Here is a 14,779-nt window from a genome sequence, read left to right as displayed (position 1 = left end):
GAAGAATGTGCAAACTCCGCACCAATAGTCACCCAAGGCTGGCATCAACCTGGGTCCCTGCTGCTGTGAGGCAGCAGTGCTAACTGATGAGCCACCATGCCGCTCTAAATAATATCAGATGTCATTAATATTGCAAGGAACTCAGCCTCTAGAACTACAAACCTCTATGCTCCATATATGTTTAGCTTCTCAGGTACCTGTAATCTACCATAACAATTTTAAGTTTACAAGCTTCACAGCCTATCACTGTGTCCATAATCTTATTTGATCGATATCAAATGTCAATTTATTTCACTGTAATCACCAACAGTCAAACCTATGGATGGTGTTTGGTACATTACCACAGATTTTAAAAAAAATGTTAAATATGGTGGCATAAATGAAAAGACTTGAATTTGCATAGTACTTTTCACGATCCCCAGACACCTTCAAAGCACTTTACAGCCAACAAAATACTTTTGAAGTGTAGCCAGTATTGTAACCTAGGAAGCATAGCAGCTAATTCAGCTCAGAAAACTCAAACATCTTTGTGAAAGTGACCAAATAATCCATATTTTGCCAAGTTCATTGGGTAAATATTGAACAGGATACCAAAGATAATTCCCACACACTTCTTCACAACAGTGCTGCCAGATTTTGTTTTATATCCATCATGAAACAGGCAGATGGAGTCTTGGTTTAACATCTCTTCTGACAGACAAGAGCCATCAGTGCAGCATTCACTCAGTGTTGCACTGGAGTGTCAATCTTAACTTTTGCGCTGAGTCTCAAAAGTGGGATTTGAACCTAGAATCTTGTGACTCAAAGGCAAATGTGCTCTGAATCACTGCTGACACCAAAAGAACGTGTGTCCGGGCTGTATTTTAATTACTCAGTGGAGGGGTGAGAGTGTTGCCGGAAGGAGTAGCACGCATTTCAGTCCGTGCTTTTCACAGTGCTGCAGTTAACACAGTTTGGGTATTCACTAATGCAATGGGAAGGAAACAGTCCAAACTCAAGGAACTTCCACATCTTAGACAAAAATCATTGTTCCGATTTAACATAAGCATGTATGGTAGTGGGGCTTGAGAAGAAATAGAAGAAAAAAATATGCTAACATGTTCTATTTATGTACTGGAATTCCCATTTAATAAAAAGTGGCAGTAAAATGCCACTTCCAAGAAACTTTGAAGCTCAATAAGAAATTAAGGATTTTGCAAGTTGCTAACTTGTTTGATGAAATTATTGATGAAATAAGACATTAGAGTTCCAAAGATAGTACTTAAATTCATTTATCTTAATCTCTCTTCTGCAATCTCTCTTTGAAAGATTTCATAAATACTTTTAAGTCCCAATGTGTTTATTTGTTCAAATGTTTGTTTAATAACAAATCTTATACTACTGTGTTTAGAAACAGGCACAAAGATTAAAGTGCCTAGTATAGTGAAGGTTTTTTTTTCAGTGATATCATGCTATCAGAACTACTCTGGTTTGAAATGGTTGTAAAATATGCAAAATATGATAAATGATTATTCATGATAAGTAAATATTTAGGCTTTGTGATTTGTGATTTCTTAATTTCTTTTTGCTCCTTTGGTAAACTGAAATTTGATTAGTTAATTCCTTAGTATTGGATCCAGTAGCTGCATATCTATATTCTTAATATACAAGCACTTCAAGGAAATGAAATGTGATCCTCTTGAATGAATATTGGCTAAGTATAACACATTGCTGTGTACGTATAGAGATACATTCATGGAAGCCGTCAGCATTTGTTTGCTATTAATAATCTCAGTCAAAATATCTATAAACATTTCAATGAATATGAGGAATAATTCATTTGAAATTCATGTTTGGTAATTTATTTTATCAAAAGTATAACTTTATAAAATTTGTTTTGAAGTCACCAAAATACTCACGGTATTAATACACACTTTTCTAATTTTGATTCTTCTTCACCTTTACATGTTCTTGAGGAACATAGACCTTAAATCTAACTTAGAAGCAGTGATTTTTAATTGCTGAGTGAGAATATCTAGTGAGCAGCTGGCAGTGGGAATACCCAATAGATATTCAAGCCTGGCCATTCTCAGCATGCCATTGACTAATATCCTGAGTTTACATTTACCTGCCCATTAACGATAGTTGCTGCCAGGGACCAAAGAGAAGGTTCCTGGTATGAATGGAAGACCGTGAAAGTCTATTATTCTTTTGAAAGTACTCGAGGATTTCTCCTGACTTACATTAAGACACATTAAATGGAAATATTTTGCTATCCATCTTTGACCCCATGTCTCTTTTCTGAGAACTTTGGCCTGACTCTGAAACTACTCCTAATGTTTGCACTATGGTGTTCAAAGATATGATCACATATTAAAGAAGGACCTCACTGGCTTTGCCTGATATGTTTGCTGCCACTAATTTAAAATTGCATAAAGGCAAAGTACAGCAGATTTTGTAAACCTGAAACAAACAGAATGCTGGAGAAACTCAGCAGGTCTTGTAACATTTGTGAGAGAGAAACGGAGTTGATATTTTGGGTTCAGTATGACTTTTCTTCAGAACTTTTTTTTAAAAGCAGCTGACCAAATCAGAACACAGCAAGCCAGGCAGCATCAGGGTTTCGGGTGTAACCCTTCTTCAGGACAGGTTCTGATGCTGCCTGGCTTGCTGTATTAATCCAGCCTTCTGCTTATCTACTTTGGATTGCATCGTCTGTAGTTTGTTTTTGTCTGATGCTAGATGATGATATTGCCAGACAAGTCAGATCTCATGCAGAAATCTAGCCGAATAGATCATATTTTTATTTGTTTTGGTTTTAACAAAAACTGAAATATAAGCACGCAATGCTGTAGGCTTTGCTTTAACAACAAAACAGATTTTTTTAAAAAGAAGAAACGAATATAAAATAAAATAATCTGAACTGTCTACTTATAACTTCAAAGATTTTTAAGCTTGCAATGAAATAATAATTCCAAAATGCTCCTTTACAAACTGAAAAGAACTCAAACAGCTTTTATGTAGTCCTGAAAATGCACAGTACACAAAACATGACTCTGGCATCCCTGTATCTAATGCCTTGGTAGGTTTTAAATAACTTCAATTTTTAGACTGGAACTGAAGATATATTCTTCCTGAAGCTATCACACATCTACTAAATGTGGACAGCTTTAAGTAATCTCTCCATGGTTTGATCCCAACACTTCTGGTCTGATGGTAATGCTAGCTCTTCACTCTAAAGTAACTTAGTTCACTGTATAGCCTTCCTTTCTTTTGGAGGTCTTTACAGAGCCATCAGTTTCCAAGGACTTCACAGGATTGTCCCACTGAAGATCAAAGGGAAACTAAAAGTTATCCCTCTTTGCTTTGGGAGTTTCTCTTAAACTGTTTTTTTCTTACAGAAAGTTCCTGAACACTCGAAAAAAACATTGAGGCCCCATTACCTACCAATGCATCTAAATAAACGAGAGTCCATTAGTGGTGCACAAAACCTACTCATTCTAAAGCCAGGCCCTAAAACTTGCTAAAGGAGATCACTATAGCTACAGAAATACTTACAAATTAAATTTTAACTTCAGGGATACATAAAACCCAGCAGTTGCAAAACTCAAAAACCAGAAACCCAAACTAACAGCAAACAATATTTTAAAAGTTATACATATAAATCCAACAGGTTACATTACACCCTGACCGGTTTGTGTTCAGGAAAGGAGGTTTACATTGCCCCAAACTGGTAGGCTGAAGCTGTGGTCTAGTGACCAATATAACTGCATCCTACTTTAAAAGTAATACTTCAGAATTGATACCTTTACTTCATTGCAATACCAAAAGTGCATTGGTGGAAACACCTCTTTCAGATGAAATATTAAACTGATACTTAGCGTCTGTTTAAGTGGCTGTAAATGGAGCTCCAACAGTATATTTTTTTTAAAAACTGAAGGTTTTCATGCCAGACATTAGTCCAGTTCTTTCTTTCTTTCAACCTATTGAAGGGGACAAAGTATCCCTAAAGGAACTTAAGAATAGGAAATACCAACTTTTAGGAAGGACTACGACAGCTCAAGAAATGTGACACCATCCAGATAAATCAACCCATTTGATTAGCACAACATCCATAAACCAAAAACATCTATCACAGCAGTGTGCACTGCAGAAATTCACCAACGTTCCTTAGACAGCCCCTTCCAAACTCACAACCCCTTCCTTCTAGAAGAACTAGGGTTGCCACCTGCAAGTTCTTCTGTAAGTCACTCACCATCCTGAGGTGGAAATATATAGTCTTCCTTTCACTGTCACTAGATCAAAATCCTGGAATTCCTGCTCTAAACGGCATTGTGGGTCTACTTACAGCACATGGGCTATAGCAGTTCAAGATACAGCTCGCCACCACTTTCTTGAGGGCAACAAGGGATAGGCAGAAAGTGCTGGCCCATGCAGTGACATCCACATCCATGACTGAATTTTAAGAAAAAAACTCCTACCAATATTCAGATTTTTTTTTTTCAGTTTATATCTGGAAAAAGGTTTAGGAGATGGCAATTTAGTATATCTCTGGTAGGAGAGCAATGTATAAGGTTTGTCAAAAGAAACGATTGAAAGGCTATAAGCTAACAAAGTATACAAGATATATTCCTGAAAAGTTTCTTGTAGGAACAATATTGTATGAGCTATGAACACTTCATTATCAGTTTATTTGCAATTATATTCTGAAATGCATGTGGTGGTAACTAAAACATAAACACATGGCATTTTCAGGCAGAAAACTTCCATCTGTTGTACAGAACAATTTGATTGTAATTGGGAAGGAGTTACTGAGAATAATTCTGCCATTGAGGTTCCAATGCAAGCTGTAAGCAGATTGCCACCTAGTGCACAACTTCCTTGCAGCAGATTCAATAGGAGAAACCAGCCAGTCTACCAATATTAGAAGATGAACACTCAAAGTTCAAGACAGGCTCTTGTTCTTTATATAAATTCAAATTTTTGCTTAAGAAATCCCAAATGGTGAACTGCCTGCATTTTATAAAATATTCTTGCAGCATATTTGCAGAGGAGACAATATTTCTGAGTTCATAAAGTGCTAAGCATATACTGATGAGCAATAAAAAACTGCCTGGCTTTTTTTTTGACTGGCAGCTCTCGGACAGGACTTCTGTCATCCTTGGTTTTATATATATATATATATATATATATGGTTGAGATCCCTATTGTTCTAATTGAATCTAGCCTCTTGTTTTCTTTGCTCTATTTAGTTGTCACGTGTTGTATGCAACCCATCATACAGTCAAGTCCACTGATTTAAAGTATATTTTTTTTAACGATTATAATATGAGGAAATTTAGGATGTGGGTAAAATGTTGGACAGAATAAAAAGGCACTCACTCAGTTTTATGGGCAGTTTTATGGAAAGTCAGCCAGTGTTTTATAGGTAACTGTCAGTTATAATGGTTAGGGCCAGGCTATTGAGCTGATTTAAAAACCTGTCAAAGTTTGGAATGAAAGTTCGTGGAATTGGTATTCCTAAAGGATGAGTTTGAATGGCCTGAAGTCTCAAAACTAATGATTTTGAATGGCTTCTTTTATCTATTAAATTACCAGAAACAACTTTAATGAACTTTCGGATCTCTATATTGTGTAGATTGTAATAAAGGTAGATAGACTTTTAAAAGCTGGATTCTTGGCAATATGGAGGAACAGAGGGATCTTGGAGTCCAGGTCCATAGATCTCTCAAAGTTGCCACCTAAGTTGATAGGGTTGTTAAGAAGGCATTTGGTGCGTTGGCTTTCATTAGCAGCGGGATTGAGTTTAAGAGCCGCAAAGTTATGCTGCTGCTCTACAGAGCCCTCATTAGACCACTTGGAATATTGTGTTCTGTTCTGGTCACCTCATTGTAAGAAGGATGTGGAAGCTTTAGAGACGATGCAGAGGGGATGTACCAGGATGTTGCCTGGACTGGAGGGCACATCATAGTCATAGAGATGTACAGCATGGAAACAGACTCTTCGGTCCAACCTGTCCATGCCAACCAGATATCCCAACCCAATCTAGTCCCACCTGCCAGCACTTATCCCATATCCTTCTAAACCCTTTCGATTCATATACCCATCCAAATGCCTTTTAAATGTTGCAGTTGTACTAGCCTCTACCACTTCCGCTGGCAGCTCATCCAATATACATATCCACCCTCTGCGTGGAAACGTTGCCCCTTAGGTCTCTTTTATATCTTTCCCCTCTCACCCTAAACCTATATCCTCTAGTTCTGGACTATCCCACCCCAGAGAAAAGACTTTGTCTATTTATCCTATCCATGCCCCTCATGATTTTGTAAACCTCTATAAGGTCACCCCTCAGCCTCCGACACTCCAGAGAAAACAGCCCCAGCCTGTTCAGCCTATAGCTCAAATCCTCCAACCCTGGCAACATGCTTGTAAATCTTTTCTGAACCCTTTCAAGTTTCACAACATCTTTCCAATAGGAAGGAGACCAGAATTGCATGCAATATTCCAACAGAGGCCTAACCAATGTCCTGTACAGCCGCAACATGGCCTACCAACTCCTGTACTCAATACACTGACCAAAAGAAAGCATACCAAACGCCGCCTTCACTATCCTATCTACGTGCGGCTCCACTTTCAAGGAGTTATGAACCTGCACTCCAAAGTCTCTTTGTTCAGCAACACTCCCTTACCATTAAGTGTATATGTCCTGCTAAGATTTGCTTTCCCAAATGCAGCACCTCACATTTATCTGTATTAAACTCCATCTGCCATTCTCAGCCCATTAGCCCATCTGATCAAGATCCTGTTATAATCTGAGGTAACCTTCTTCGCTATCTACTACACCTCCAAATTTGGTGTCATCTGCAAATTTACTAACTATACCTGTTATGCTCACATCCAAATCATTTATATAAATGACAAAAAATAGTGGACCCAGAACTGATCCTTGTGGCACTCCACTGGCCTCCAGACAGAAAAACAACCCTCTACCACCACTCTCTATCTTCTACCTTTTGAGCCAGTTCTGCATCCAAATGGCTAGTTCTTCCTATATTCCGTGAGCTCTCACCTTGCTAATCAGTCTTCCATGGGGAACCTTGTCGAATGTCTTACTGAAGTCCATCTAGATCTCATCTACCATTCTGCCCTCATCAATCCTCTTTGTTACTTCTTCAAAAAAACTCAGCCAAGTTTGTGAGACATGATTTCCCACGCACTAAGCTATGTTGACTATCCCTAATCAGTCCGTGCCTTTCCAAATACATGTACATCCTGTCCCTCAGGATTCCCTCCAACAACTTGCCCACAACTGACGTCAGGCTCACTGGTCTATAGTTCCCTGGCTTGTCCTTACCACCCTTCTTAAACAGTGGCATCATGTTAGCCAACCTCCAGTCTTCTGGCACCTCACCTGTGACTATCGATGATACAGATACCTCAGCAAGAGGCCCAGCAATCACTTCCCTAGCTTCCCACAGAGTTCTCTGGTTCACCTGACCAGGTCCTAGGGATTTATCCACCTTTGATGCGTTTCAAGACATCTAGCACTTCCTCCTCTGTAATTTGGACCTTTTTTAAGATGTCACCATCTATTTCCCTACATTTGATACCTTCCATGTCCTTTTCCACAGTAAATTATGATGCAAAATACTCATTAGTATCTCGCCCATCTCTTGTAGCTCCACGCAAAGGCTGCCTTACTGACCTTTGAGGGGCCCTATTCTCTCCCTCGTTACCCTTTTGTCCTTAACATATTTGTAAAAACCTTTTGAATTCTCCTTTAATTATATTTGCCAAAGTTATTTCATGTCCCCTTTTTTTGCCTTCCTGATTTCCCTCTTAAGTATACTCCCACTGCCTTTATACTCTTCTAAGGATTCACTCAATCTATCCGGTCTATACCTTGCATATGCTTCCTTTATTTTTCTTAACCAAACCCTCAATTTCTTTAGTCATCCAGCATTCCCTATACCTACCAGTCTTTCCTTTCACCTGACAGGAATATACTTTCTCTGGATTCTTGTTATCTCATTTCTGAAGATTTCCTTTTTCCAGCCATCCCTTTACCTGTGAATATCTGCCCCCATCAGCTTTCGAAAGTTCTTACCTAATAGTGTCAAAATTGACCTTTCTCCAATTTAGAACTTCAACTTTTGGATCTGGTCTATCCTTTTCCATCACTGTTTTAAATCTAATAGAATTATGGTCGCTGGCTCCAAAGTGCTCCCCCACTGACACCTCAGTCACCTGCCCTGCCTTATTTCCCAAGAGTAGGTCACATTTTGCACCTTCTTTGGAAGGTACATCCACATACTGAATCAGAAAGTTTTCTTGTACACACTTAACAAATTCCTTTCCATCTAAACCCTTAACACTGTGGCAGTCCCAGTCTATGATTGGAAAGTTAAAATCCCCTACCATAACCACCCTATTACTCTTAAAGATTACAGATTTGTTTCTCAATTTCCCTCTGACTATTAGGGGTCTATAATACAATCCCAATAAGGTGATCATCCCTTTCTTATTTCTCATCTTTATAAAGAAAGATTGAGGGAGCTAGGGCTTTTCTCATTGGAGCAAAGAAGGATGACAGATGACTTGATCGAGGTGTACAAGATGATGAGAGGCAGAGATAGTGGAAAGCCAGAGACTTTTTCCTAGGACAGAAATGATTATCGGAAGGGCGCATAATTTTAAGGTGATTGGAAAAAGTTTTAGGGGAGATGTCAAAGCTTGGTTCTTTATGCAGAGAGTGGTGGGTGCTTGGAATGAACTGCCAGCAGTGGTAATACAGTCACATATATAGGGACAGTTAAGTGACTCTTGGATGATAGTAAAATGAAGGGTATGTAGGTTAGGTATGTATGTAGGTATGTAGGTTAATCTTAGAGTAGGATAAAAAACATCGAGGGTCAAAGAGCCTGTACTGTGCTGTACTGTTCTATGTTCTAAACCGCTATATTCTCTTTTTTTTTAAATCACAAATAGGCTGACGTAGGACAGGATGAAGACTTTGAGGCTGCTCGAGCAAAAGCAGTATCGCTGGGAGCTAAAAAGGTGAAGTTTTTAAAAATTCATTCATGTTTTGTTCATTTCTAACTGCCCTCGAGAAGAAAGTAGTGTGCAACTTTTTGAACTCAACTACGTGACTTGCTAGGCTAATTTGGAGGACACTAAAAGTCAATCACATTTCTGTTAGTCTGGAGTCTCACAAAGATAGAACCAGTAAAGGCGACATCATGTAGAATAGTAAGTCAGATGGCTTTTTATGACAACCTGATAATTTATGATCTTCATTACTGAAACTAGCTTTTTATTACATATATTTTTAATAAACTGAAATTTAATTTTCCAGCTGTCACGATGGGATTTAGAAAGCCTGTCCCTGGAAAATTATTCCAGGTCTCTGGTAACATAACCACTGTGTTATAGTAGTCATATTGTCCTATTTAAATAATCCAAAATAGAATGACTTTTGTGGCAGTACCTTGGTATTTCAAGTATGTTGCACTATGGAGTGGCAGAAAAGGTGGTTGTTTCCATAATAAGAACATGTGAAATAGAAGGTGAATGAGCTCAGATGGCTCCTCAAACCCGCTCAGAAATTGATTGTCATCTTTACTATCCTACATCAGTCCACTTTCTTTCTCTATCCTCATCTCTTAATTCCCTTTTTATGCAACAATATATCAATCTCATTCTTGAACATATTCCTCAAATTAGCATCCCCACAGCTCTCTGGGTTAGAGATTTACACCCTGAGTCAAGAAAATCTTCCTCATCCTAGTCCTAAATGACTGATTCCTTTTCCTGACATTAAAACCCCTTTGCTTGAGAACTCTCAAATTGTGCAGGAGGGCAGAGATTTGAGAGCTCAAAAACATGAGACGGGAGAAGTTCAGGAGCTCAAACTGCATGAAAAGGAGAGTCTGAGAGCTCTCACTCATGTTTTTGAACTTGCACAAGAGTAATTATAAGGCACGAAGATGCAGCTAGCTCCAAGTGTTGTCTGTCTCTGAGACACAACAGTAAATACATAGATGAAGTACAGCAGAGACACTTAGAGCTCTAAAAAAACCACAATTAATTTATTAAATAAACAAATAACACACCCTTTTAACTATGAGATAAACCTCAATCACTGACTTTTACTACCCTGACTTCTGTAACTAAACCCAAATGTTATTACCCGAGAGAGTTTGCAGCTGGCTAGACTAAAACTCTGCTTAACATCTTTGCCACACCTCCTGTTGTACAGAACTTCTTGTACAATGTGAATCTTTTTGAAGTCCTGATGTGGAGGTGCCCTTGTTGACTGGGGTGGACAAAGGTTTTAAAAAAATCACACAACACTAGGTTATAGTCCAAAGGGTTATTTGGAAGTACAAACTTTCAGAGTACCACTCCATCAGGTAGCTAGCAGACTCTTGGCAGACCTAATTTCCTGCAGACTCTTAGCAAACCTGACTGACTCAGTATAACAGTCCACTGTTACGCTTCTTATCAGTTCCTGTTATCTTCAGCCTTATCCAAAACAAGTGACATTTTAAGGAGATAATTCAGAACACTCCGAAAAGTTACTTTGTAAAATAAAAGATTCTAAGGAAGGATTACCATCTGTGACCTCCTAAGGAAGTGAAATTGAAGGAAAAGATGTATAATTCTACAGAGATGAATATTGCATCAGAAGATTGAAGCAAATAAAAATAATGGCCAAGAATGACTAAATTATTATTCCCAAGGGGAAAAACATTAAGTACAGGACACTGGCTAGTAATATTAAAAATAAGATAGCAAGAGCTTCTGCAGGGATTTAATAAGGAAAAAGGTAACAGAAGTGATCTGGAAATTGAATTTGGGGGATTAATAAAGGAAAGTAAATGCAGATAAATTTAAAAGACATTATGCATCTATCTTCACTGTAGAGGATTTAAATTGTATCCAGAAATGATTATGAATCAAGAGATGAAAGGGAATGAGGAGCTACAAACAATTAAAATCACAATGAAATACTGAAAATTATGAGAATTAAATTAGGCTGACAATTAAGTCTCCAAATCGTGATGGACTGAATCATTAAAGAAGTGGCTGCTGCGATAGCGGGTACGTTGATTTTAATTTTTAAAAATCCCCAAGATCCCAGGAAAGGTTTCAACAGTTTGGAAAAGAGTGGAGATGGAAAGCAGAACACTGCACATCAGTTAGTTTAATGTCTGCCACAGGAAACTGCTGGATTCTTTTAATAATAGAAGTTATAACTGGGCGTTTAGAAAACCTCAGTGCAATCAGGCAGAGTCAGCATGGTTTTGCAAAAGTGAAATCCTATTTTAAACAATTTTGAATAAAGGGGAATCTGTGTTTGGATGAGCTAAGTACTGAGATTCCCCGAAGTTTATTACAGCAAATAAAAAATTGAGGGGTAGGGAATAAGACACGATCACAGATAGGACATAGAACATTGCAGTGCAGTGTCAGGGCCTTCAGCCCTCAATGTTGCGCCGACCTTTTGAACCAATCTGAAGCCCATCTCATAGAGTCATAGGGATGTACAGCATGGAGACAGACCCTTCGGTCCAACTCATCCATGCTGACCTGATATCCCAACCCAATCTAGTCCCACCTCCCAGCACACAAACACTTCCAAATCCTTCCTATTCATATATCCGTCCAGATGCTTTTTAAATGTTGCAATTTACTAGTCTCCACCACTTCTTCTGGCAGCTCATTCCACACACATACCACCCTGTCTTTGGAAAAAGTTGCCTCTTAGAGTCATAGGAATGTACAGCATGGAAACAGACCCTTCGGTCCAACCTGTCCATGCCGACCAGATATCCCAACCCAATCTTGTCCCACCTGCCAGCACCCAGCCCATATCCCTCCAAACCCTTCCTATTCATATACCCATCCAAATGCCTCTTAAATGTTGCGATTGTACCAGCCTCCATCACTTCCTCTGGCAGCTCATGCCATACACGTACCACCCTCTGCGTGAAAAAGTTGCCCCTTAGGTCTCTTTTATATCTTTCCACTCTCACCCCAAACCTATGCCCTCTAGTTCTGGACTCCCTGACCCCAGGGAAAAGACTTTGTCTATTTATCCTTTCCATGCTCCTTATAATTTTGTAAACCTCTATAAGGTCACCCCTCAGCCCCTGCCGCTCCAGGGAAAACAGCCCCAGCCTGTTCAGCCTCTCCCTGTAGCTCAGATGTTTCAACCCTGGCAACATGCTTGTAAATTTTTTCTGAACCCTTTCAAGTTTCACAACATCTTTCCGATAGGAAGGAGACCAGAATTGCACGCAATATTCCAACAGTGGCCTAACCAATGTCCTGTACAGCCGCAGCATGACCTCCCAACTCCTGTACGCAATACTCTGACCAATAAAGGAAAGCATACCAAACGCTTTCTTCACTATCTTATCTACCTGCAACTCCACTTTCAAGGAGCTATGAACCTGCACTCCAAGGTCTCTTTGGGTCTCTTTTAAATTTTTCCCCTCTCACCCTAGACCTGTGCCCTCTAGTTCTAGGCTCCCCCACCCCAGGGAAGAGAATTTGTCTATTTAACCTATCCATGCCCCTAATGATTTTATAAATCTCGATAAGGTCACCCCTCAGCCTCTGACCCTCCGGGGACAACAGCCCCAGCTTATTCAACCTCTCCCTATAGCTCAAATCCTCCAACCCTGTCAACATCCTTGCAAATCTTTTCTGAAACCTTTCAAGTTTCACAACATCCCTCTGATAGGAAGGAGACCAGAACCTGCACTCCAAGGTCTCTTTGTTCAGCAACACTCTCTAGGACCTTACCATTAAGTGGATAAGTCCTGCTAAGATTTGCTTTCCCAAAATTCAGCACCTCACATTTATCTAAATTACACAGTCTCTGCCGCTCCTCAGCTCATTGGCTCATCTGGTCAAGATCCTGTTGTAATCTGAGGTAACCTTCTTCACTGTCCACTACACCTCCAATTTTGGTGTCATCTGCAAATTTACTAACTCTTACTAACTACCTCTTTTATGCTCTCATCCAAATCATTTACATAAATGACGAAAAGTAATGGACCCAGCTTCGATCCTGGTGGAACTCCACTACTCTCAGTCCCCCAGTCTGAAAAACAACCCTCTACCACCATCCTCTGTCTTCTGCCTTTGAGCCAGTTCTATATCCAAATGTCTCCTTCCTGGATTCCATGAGGTCTAACTTTGCTAACCAGTCTCTGGACTCTAGTTATCTCATTTCTGAAAGCTTCCCATTCCTTGACCTGCAAACATCTGCCCCCAATCAGCTTTTGAGAGTTCTTGTCTAATACTGTCAAAATTAGCCTTTCTCCAGTTTAGAACTTCAACTTTTAGATTGGGTCTATCCTTTTCCATCACTATTTTAAAACTAATAGAATTATGGTCACTAGCCCCAAAATGCTCCCCCACTAACACCTCCATCATCTGCCCTGCCTTATTTCCAAAGAGTAGGTCAAGTTTTGCACCTTCTCTACATACTGAATCAGAAAATTTTCTGTACACACTTAACAAATTCCTTGCCATTTAAACCCTTAACACCATGGCAGTCCCAGTCTATGTTTGCAAAGTTAAAATCCCCTACTATAACCACCCTATTATTCTTAAAGATAACTGAGATCTCCTTACAAGTTTGTTTCTCAATTTCCCACTGACTATTAGGGAGTCTATAATACAACCCCAATCAGGTGATCATCCTTTCTTATTTCTCAGTTCAACCCAGATAACTTCCCTGGATGCATTTCTGAGAATATCCTCCCTCAGCACAGCTGTAATGCTATCCCTTATCAAAAATGCCACTCCCCCTCCTCTCTTGCCTCCCTTTCTATCCTTCTTGTAGCATTTGTATCCTGGAACATTAAGCTGCCAGTCCTGCCCATCTCTGAATCATGTTTCTGTAATTGCTATGATATCCCAATCCCATGTTCCTAACCATGTCCTGAGTTCATCTGCCTTCCCTGTAATGCCCCTTGCATTGAAATAAACACAGTTTAATTCATCAGTCCTACCTTGTTCTCTGCTTTGTCCCTGACTGCTTGACTCGCTTATTTTATCAGTGTAGCAGTTTCAGATTGATCTCTTTCCTCACTATCTCCCTGGGTACCACCACCACCACCACCCCACCTCTTACTAGCTTAAACCCTCCTGAACAGCTCTAACAAATCTCCCTGCCAGTAAATTAGTCCCTTTCCAATTCAGGTGCAATCCGTCCTTCTTGTACAGGTCACTTACACCCCAGAAGAGATTTCAGTAATCCAAAAATGTGAATCCTTCTCCTGTAGACCAGCTCTTCAGCCACGCATTCATCTGCTGTATCCCCCTATCCCTGCCCTCACTAGCTCGCAGAACCGGGAGTAATCCAGATATTACTACACTCAAGGATCTTCTTTTTAAACTCCTGCCTAACTCTCTATATTCTCCCTTCAGAATCTCAACGTTTCCCTTCCTGTGTCATTGGTTCCAATGTGTATAATCACCTCCTGCTGGTCCCTCTCCCCCTTGAGAACATTCTGCACCCTCTCTGAGACATCCTTGATCCTGGCACCTGGGAGGCAACACACCATTCTGATTTTTCATTGCTGGCCACAGAAACATCTGTCTGTACCTCGGACTAGAGAGTGCCCTGACACAATTAACATACCCCTCCTTGCATTAGAGCCTATCTTGATACCAGAATGTTTGCTGTTCGTGCTACATTCCCATGAGAATTCATCACCCCTACGTTTTCAAATACAACATACTCCTTTGAAATGGGGATAGCCACAGAAGACTCATGCAC

The 14,779-nt window shown here is 39.7% G+C and overlaps 1 protein-coding gene across 2 annotated transcripts in view; it reads left to right on the top strand.

Annotated features, from left to right (window-relative positions):
- Positions 1-14,779, top strand: part of ass1 (argininosuccinate synthase 1) — a 153,886-nt gene that overhangs the window by 13,870 nt on the left and 125,237 nt on the right. For both annotated transcript variants that reach the window (XM_072565748.1, XM_072565749.1), the window contains exon 3: positions 8,968-9,036. In XM_072565748.1, coding sequence (XP_072421849.1) covers positions 8,968-9,036 — 69 coding nt within the window. The remainder of the gene's footprint in view (positions 1-8,967; positions 9,037-14,779) is intronic.

Source organism: Chiloscyllium punctatum, chromosome 49, assembly GCF_047496795.1.
Source record: "Chiloscyllium punctatum isolate Juve2018m chromosome 49, sChiPun1.3, whole genome shotgun sequence".
Taxonomy (NCBI): domain Eukaryota; kingdom Metazoa; phylum Chordata; class Chondrichthyes; order Orectolobiformes; family Hemiscylliidae; genus Chiloscyllium; species Chiloscyllium punctatum.
The sequence above is the reverse complement of the archived record's forward strand: the minus strand, read 5'-3'. Positions and strand labels throughout refer to the sequence as shown.